Source organism: Vanessa cardui, chromosome 16 (assembly GCF_905220365.1).
Source record: "Vanessa cardui chromosome 16, ilVanCard2.1, whole genome shotgun sequence".
NCBI lineage: Eukaryota > Metazoa > Arthropoda > Insecta > Lepidoptera > Nymphalidae > Vanessa > Vanessa cardui.
The window spans coordinates 12,651,425-12,660,311 of NC_061138.1; the positions used below are offsets into that span (position 1 = coordinate 12,651,425).

Genomic DNA, 8,887 nt, shown 5'->3' on the forward strand with positions numbered 1-8,887 from the left:
AGCAATACTCGGTCGAATCTTTTATTTATGGGTTACTTGGATATTTGAATCACCTTCCGGAACGTGGCTATGTTCATGTAATAGTCATAATCGAATATTATAATCAACTAGCGACCCGCCCCGACGTAATTATTGTTATTACTTTTTAGTGCATTTTAATTTGTTTTATAATACTGTTTTGTTTGAAGTCGGTTTTTCTTTTTGTTAAAATTTTATTTATGTAAAATAAAGACAGATTAAATACCTACAGCGTTACCTCAAAGTAATATGCCATATGACAAATACTGTGAAAAAAACCAAAATATACTAGACGAGCGGTATCAACCTCAGTTAGTTGTCTAACTTTTCTAAACGCGAATGTTGCAAAGCTGAGTCTTCCTGTTAGGGATGATAAATGAGGACTCCACTAAAGTTTGGAATCCAATTCTATTCCTGAGAACACCGTAGTATCGGCTACATCAAGACGGTCACCGTTTATAGATATCTTATAATTATGCTTTCTAACATTGGGTAGGGTAAAAGCTACACATTTTGTTTTTTGAGCAATCAAAACTAAATTATTTATTGTAAACCAATTGTGTATCTGTGATAATGCACCGTTCACATCGTCATAGTCAGTTTTTTTTGTCAACCCTAAAAATCAGTGAAGTATCATCAGCAAACAACACTATATCACAAATACCTTTAACATAAAAAGGATCATTTATATATACCAGAAATAGAAAGGGACCCAAAATTGAACCTTGTACAATAGCCGATAGATCGTGATCTTGAAGCATACAGTACTATTTTAGGTGGTACTATGTGGCTGTATGCTACCAACTTTAAAATGAAAGCACTGTTCCCAGTAATTTCATTTTATTATAAATACTATCATTTTATTATCGTAAATATAAAATTTGGTAGGTAGATTTTTATGACATACAGGAAAAATAAAACACAGGCGATAACAAATGCAACAACAAAGTAATATGATAGAGAAGTCATAATTATTCCGATGAAGTTTTATGGGCAGAGCCACTTGTGCTAAGAGTGAAAATGAGAGACATCGAGATCATATTTGCGCAAACCAAATATGAATCTAATATAAAAAATTTGAAATCGCTCAAGTTTTTCGCCGTGATGATGATCCTCCGTGAGATCTGGATAACAGTCGTCGGCGTAATCATGGGTTAAGTTAAAGTAAAAGATTCGTATTTACACATTATAACATATCGGACATCCGTATATGTATAAGCCTTACGAATATTGGAACAAAATAAACGTTGAACTGTTTGAACAGAACAGCGATAGGAAAAGAAAGAGACAACAAACCTAAAGCTGGCAACGTCGCACTTCCAAATACAGTCCATCCTGTGAGGACGCTAAATAATCGATGCCATAGGTAAATTATGATCAATATATCTAGGATACCTTAAATGTATCATCATGGTTAGGGGTTCGAAAGTGTTTGGGCCTGACTGAAAGACGAATATCGTGGATTTTTTTTATATCGGAAAACAACGTATCCCAAGGACCTGGAAATCAAAAAAATAAGCAGTATTCATTAAGACATGTTAAGTAAATTAAGGGGAACTTGGGGACGTGGTAATGATGCACCACGTGCATGACGCCAAAAAGGTTGTAGGATGTATATATATATATATATATTGTTCCTTATATACCTACATACATATGAATAATTTAATTTAACTGTTGGTGGTAGGGCTTTGTACAAGCCCGTCTGGGTAGGCACCCACCCACCCACTCATCAGATATTCTACCACTAAACAACAGTACGCAATATTGTTGTGTTCCAGTTTTAAGGGTGAGTGAGCCAGTGTAACTAGTAAACAAGGGACATAGCATCTTAGTTCCCAAGGTTGGTGGCGCATTGACGATGTAAGGAATAGTTAATATTTCTTAAAGCGTCTTTGTCTATGGGTGATGGTGACCACTTACCATCAGGTGGTCCATATGCTCGTCCGCTAACCTATTCCATAAAAAAACTGTTTAGTTGAATTTACACGGTCAATTGGGATAAGTGGTCACCACCGCATATAAACCTTGGGAACTAAGTTATTATATCCCTCGTGCCTGTAGTTGTACTGATCATTAAGGCATACATTTAAAGAAATCAAGATATAAATTGTTCCTCCTTAAAATAATGTTAAGGGTACTTTGAAATAATTATTCCAATTCGATATTATTATCTAGTTTAAATCTTTACCTGTCATCCAATATAAAAAAGTTAGTAATTATAGGAAAAATAATGGAAATTTAATATGATAGTTTTGTTTTAATTCTTTTATTAAATTGAATAATTATTTCATAATATTTTTTTGATTTAAATATGGATAGAATTCCTTTTTAAGTTTGGGTAATTTTAGAAGATATACTGGCCACACTCCCGAAACCTTCCAGAGGTTCAAGAGTTTTTATATTCGTTCTTTTTGCTTTTTTATATCATTGGTATAGCGCCAAATTCAAACTTAAAATTCAAATTCTGAATATATCGGTGAGTTATCCTAATAATTGTTTTTCTTACATGACTGATTGGCATTTCAGGAGAAATGAGAGTTAATTAGATATAAATATAGTTAGGTATAATTATCATTTATTTATTTCGATATAGTTACAACCTTATGTCAAAGTATATTCAGTAAGTGTTTCGTTACAAATAACCCCAGTCGATAAAATCCTCAACCAGCTCCCGAATCATTTTCTTTTGTTCTTCATTAGGATTATAAGGTATTTCATTAATACGAACAGTCCTTAAATCGAGGCCGGTGTCTGGTGCATTCATGAAGACCGTTATAAACAGGCACATCAAGCATCCATAGTCTAGCCATTCCTTGTAAATCTGCTCGAACTTCTCTCTCGGAAATTCCATCTCTACGTCCATTTCGAAGTACTGGAGGAATCTTGATAATGTCTCGAAGTATAAATCCTTTAAGTCATTCAGGTGTTCTCGTCTGAACTCTCGATCTGAGCCGTAAAATAAAAAGTATACCAAGTCCTTTATCGGGTTTCCGTATTCTAGTAACTGGTAGTCGATTATTATTAATTCCACTGGCTCACCATCCTGTTGGAGATAAATAGTTGTGTTATATTATTTCAAATTGTACCCTAAATTTATGTTTATAATATACGTAGTAAAAGTAAAGAGAGAAAATTGCGGTGCAACCGGTGCCATTGTGAAAAAATCTTTGCAATGTTAGTTATTAATACACAAAAAAGTAATTATTAAGATTGCTGTTAACTTAAGTTAATTCTCTTTCTAATCTATAACTATAATTTTTTTTGTTTCATGATGAATGATATCCATGACATTAGCGTAAATTATTTAAAATATGACTAAATATTAATACACATATGAACATCGACGGTAAATAATCTACTATCTGTATATGTAGTAAAATTAACATTACATAAGGGATATGTTGATTAAATTATTTTAAAAATTATTAAATTAGATTAAAAATATATATAAAAGGCATACTTACGATTACTCGAAACATAATATTATTGTTTTTATAGTCGCCATGACATAGGGTGCATCTAGTTGTCTTGTCATAATGATAATTTGGAATCTTTTCTAACCAAACCGGTAATACCGCTTCTAATTTCTTTTTCGTTTCACCATCGAATAAGTTGGCTGTATTTTTTAAAATTTTATCCATCAGTTTATGCCAGTTTTCATCGAAATTGTAAGAGGCATCAAAACCTGCGATTTTCTCCTTGTAATATTCAGGCATTTTCTTTTCAATGACGAAAGACATTCCGTGAAACTTTGCCAGCTCTTTGATACTAAGTTCGATAACTTTTAAAGATGTCACTTTATTTCTGTCATACCTCGTAAAGCCTCTTTTGCATAAATTTTCAAGTATAATTGCATCATTATTCGTTTCATCGTAAGCCTTTGCTATCTTGAATCTATCTTCTGGAGGTATATTTGCTTTATCTTGCAGATTCGTTATTACTTTTGACAAATCCTTATATATGAACTCTTCGTTTGCATACAGTTTGGTTGAATTTAAACAATTCTGATCGTTCAGAGTGATTTTCTCTTTTACAAATATATTGACTTCCTTGTCGCTGTCCAGGGTTTTACCTTTTATATTGATTGTGTACAATATACCCAAAAAATTATCTCCTCCTGTATTTAAGTCGTCAATTATAATTTCATAATTTGTAAAGTTGTTTTCTTCTATAATTCTTTTTATCAATTTCTGTATATTCGGTAACAATGCTCGAAAGCTTGAATTCGTAATATCGACGTCATCACAGTAAAGTTTCACTGCTTTCGACATTGTCAACGCAAAACTAAATTACTCAAGTATTAATTGAAGCTAGATCTTTAAACTTCAGAATTTATTTTGATACTGTTTTTCTGCTGGTCAATGCCTAGATTTTATACGAAATAATCATACTCACATCGTCCAATTAACATATTCAAAGCAACGTTTTTTTCTTTATTTTAAACATGTAATAATATTATTGCATTTATATTTAAAAACAATATATTGTAATGGTCTAGAAGGTCACCAATATATCTTAACAATAAAACAACTGCATGCAATGAGTAGTGTTGTAAATGACAATACTTTTGATGATGATAACATCAAAAGTGTGTAAACCTAATAAATAACATGTTAATTCAAGTAATGTTAATTATAGTGAAGAATAAATAGAAACATGATATTTATATGATTACATACAAAATTGCGATAATATCACAGCGATGGAAAAAAATGGACAAAAAGTTTGTTTGGTTGTAACTCAGTGTTCATTCAATATGGAAGAAAAGAACCGTTGCTTAAAGTAGTGATTGTCAAAATTTTATAAATTTTGAAAAAAATACCTCGGACCTGCAATTAAGTTAGCGTGGTCAGGTTTTTAATAGGGAACATGCAAATATAATTTTTAATAATGTCTCAAAGGTCGTAAGTAAGAAAGTCAGTAAGGACAAGTAGGTACTATCTGTGGGTCAGTCACAGACAGGAGTGACGTCATACGACATATAGTTCCGTTTTCCGTTTTCCGAAACCGCATTTTTTGGACTAAATTACAGTGTTTTAACTTTTGCATATAAAAACAACAACAACAACAGCCTGAAAATTCCCACTGCTGGGCTAAAGGCCTCCTCTCCCTTTGAGGAGAAGGTTTTTTGAACATATTCCACCACGCTGTTCCAATGCGGGTTGGTGGAATGCACATGTGGCAGAATTTCTATGAAATTTGTCACATGCAGGTTTCCTCACGATGTTTTCTTTCACCGCTGAGCACGAGATGAATTATGAAGACAAATTAAGCACATGAAAAAGCGGTGCTTGCCAGGGTTTGAACCCGCAATCATCGGTTAAGATGCACGCGTTCTAACCACTGGGTCATCTCGACTCAAACTTTTGCATATATTTGTGGTCTATTCTATAGGGAGTTCTTTAAAATAAACACAATAAAAAAATCGCATATATGTATATATATTATATTAAATCTTCCTCCTAATTTTATCAAAATAAATCAAATCAACTCAAAATATACTTTATTAAATTAGGCTTTTACGAGCACTTTTGAATCGTCATTTAACCAAGTGAAGCGACTACCGGTTCGGAATGCATATTTTTTAATTAAGTGTGACCTTAAAAGTTGTACGCATTTAATAAGATATCAATTACTGCTAACGCAAAATCGAGAAACAATGAATCCCAGGAAAAGAATTAATTTTATGATAATATTTAAACACAGATTACATTAAATTAAGTATAATTTAGAGTGTTTATTTTTATAACATTATTTTAATTATCTTCGTTTGATTATAATTAAAAATATACTATGGTTAATCTACTTTGTTTTGATGATATAATATTTTGTACTGTATTTTTGAAGTTTACTATATAACAGGTTTTTCGACTAACCTACATACATAGAATTATTTATTTTTAGCTTGAGATCCAAATAACGAAATCTTCTTAACCAAACTTCTAAAATCATTTATCCTTTTTTCATTTATTTATTTTTCATAAAGAATAAAGGTTGTTAAATGAAATCCTTAAAAGCAAATGTTACATTACATACTATATATTCTTTATACTTAATAAAATCTCACCATCATCATCATCAGTCCGTTTTTGTCCGCTGCTGGATATAAGCCTCTCCAAGTGCACGCCACTGTGGTCTAATATAAGATAAGATACATCAGACTTCTTAAGTACATCATAACCATTTGAGTTTTTAATATAATAAAGTAACAACCTGTAAGTTCCCTACACTTAAGGCCTCTTCTGCCATTAAGGATCATATTCCACCACGCTGGTGGAGTCACATGAGGTAGAATTCCGTTGAAATTAGACACATGCAACTTACTGTTATCCTACGCCGCCGTCAAGCACAAGATGAATTCTAAACACAAATTAACCACCGGTTCTTCTAAGTAGAATCTACTTTCCAAACCGGTGGTAGCTTCACTTAATTGTAAAATGACGATTCAAAAGTGCTTGTAAAAAATGCCTACTTGAATAAAGTTCATTTTTATTTTGATTCGTTCCACTATGTACTATATCCCAGTGAGTACATAGTGAGTATACAGTGAGTTTTAGACATTTTTTAGCTTGTGTGCGTCGAACTACGAATGTGTGTATAAGCACACCTAGCCAAGCCTATATATAAAACATAAATCAATAAATAAGTATAATTACTTTTTAAATATATGAACAATTCTTATATTCCTTTCAAATAAAGAACAATTGTACCCGAATATATTGCATAACAATTGCATAATTAATATTCGTGCGAACATTTATATTTGATTTTCGTAGAAATCTGGAATTTCAGACTTTGCTACACTTGACTAAGTCACTGTCTACTTAGTGTTTTTGCATGTTGTTGTGTTTATATGTAAATGAATTCTAGGTATTAACAAATAATTGTAAAAATGGAATATTCTAATAAAATAACCTACGTAAATAATGAAACCTACGTCATTAAAAATTCCATTAAAAAACATTTAAAAATGCGAATCGGAATGAGTTTAAAAACAGCACTAACGACAGGTGATGTCAGTTATAAAAACGTCGCTGATCTCCAAACTCCGCATCCATTGTTAACAGATTATATAAAAAGTAAAAGCAAAAGTAATCTAGATTATATATGAAATGATAATAAAAGACTTCTATAGACGCAAAAACAATGTCTTCGGTGAATTGTAAGGCATTGATATTATGGTAAAACAGTTTAAAGTGTAAAATAAATCTGCTACGGATGATGTATGTTTTCTTCTCAATAGCTCAGATAGTATATAATTTATGTTATTTTTTTCAGTACTTAAATACAAAATAAACTTCTTCTTTATTTATAGGCTTTCAAAATAAGATGAAAAAATATTTGCTAGTTCCATTTAGGTTTTTCGTTGGATAAATGTGTCTATTTATATACGAACTTATGTTTACCGCTAAAAATGTTTGATAATCTTGTAGATAAGTTTGAGTGCAAAAAGAGCTGTCTTAATAATTTATTATAGTTTTAAAATATAAAATTTTAATTTATTTATTTATTCTTTATTGCACCCAATCTTGAAACAAAAAAATAACATTTTCGTTACATATTAGTTGCATGAGGTGCAACAGGCGGCCTTATCGCTAAGCAGCGATCTCTTCCAGGCAAACTTTGGGTAAAGGATCATAATGTTGATTTATTATTTTAATATAAAACAAGAGAAGAGGAATATCTCCTTATGGAATCGAATATACGAATCTAAGTTATGAAATAACACAACTCATATACTGCTAATTAAGCGTTACTTTCTATTAATGATAAGCATCATATTTTGGGCTAACAGAGCTAGGTAGGTTTGTGTAAAACAGTTTGTATTTTAAACTGTTAATAATTTAAATATTTCTATATATAGTCTACTGTTAGTTTATAATCATCATCATCAAGTCAGCCAAGGAACGTCCACTGCTGGACATAGGCCTCCCCCAAAGATCGCCACAACGACAGGTCTTGTGCAGGCCGCAACCAGCGGCAACCTGCACCAGGTCGACAGACCATATATATATACACAAATATACAAATATATGGATACGGTTTCAAACTAAAGATACTTATTCATAGTATCTGTTCAAATATTTTTATTTATTTATTTCAATATTTAATTTGCTCAATTGAATAATTGCCTTTAATTTTGAACAGGCGTTTCTATTTATATTATCGATTGTTTAAATGTATTTATACATAAGTACAAATAATATAAGATGTGAGAAATTATCATAATGAACGAAGGAAAATAAAAGTTAAATAAAATAAATCAGTAGTAATTGTCAATGAAATAATATTTCCACAAATACATTATACCTACGGTTTTCATAGAGCTAAATAATTAGCGTTAGCCAATTTTTTTATGACGTGTTGACATAATGAACGAAAACGTTAAAACGTTTGAGTTTGAAATAATTGGTAATAAATACAATTAAATGTAATTTATTATTATAAAAATTGAAGTCAGTGGCGGATTTACCAATAGGCTAAGTAGGCTGGAGCCAAGGGCGGCAAATTTAGCCCAAATTGTCTTTACCTTACAGTAATAAAAAAATCTTATAAGTAAACACATTACACCCGTAACCCGTATACTCGTCACTACATAATGGGTTGCGAAAATAATCTAGTAACTGACAGAAATATCACCTAGTTCATAATCATAGTAATAATTTTTAATTTCATTCGAAATATTTCACATTAAGAAACGAGTAGTCGAAAATCGAACTGAAAAGTATAGAAAATGTTTTAATTACTGAAATTAACTAATCCTTTTATTATATATTTATATAATGTATGTCAGGGAAGCGGTATGCCGAACAATTGAATTCGGTGTTTGATCCGACATTTGGAAAACTATGTGAGCAAAATGGGT

General features: G+C 31.3%; 1 protein-coding gene across 1 annotated transcript; it reads right to left on the bottom strand.

Moving 5' to 3' along the window:
- Positions 1-2,653: 2,653 nt before the first annotated feature.
- On the bottom strand, positions 2,654-4,292 carry LOC124536405. Its single transcript, XM_047112937.1, has 2 exons — positions 3,486-4,292; positions 2,654-3,064 (listed from the first exon to the last, which is right to left on the bottom strand). Exons 1-2 carry the CDS (start codon positions 4,290-4,292, stop codon positions 2,654-2,656), a joined length of 1,218 nt encoding a protein of 405 aa, XP_046968893.1.
- Positions 4,293-8,887: the final 4,595 nt, after the last annotated feature.

What these genes read in the sequence shown, in the direction of transcription:
- LOC124536405 (XM_047112937.1), bottom strand. Translation starts at nt 4,292, where the DNA reads ATGTCGAAAGCAGTGAAACTTTACTGTGATGACGTCGATATTACGAAT. An exon ending in ATATTATGTTTCGAGTAATC is followed by an intron (nt 3,065 to 3,485) that starts GTAAGTATGCCT and finishes TATCTCCAACAG; the next exon opens with GATGGTGAGCCAGTGGAATT.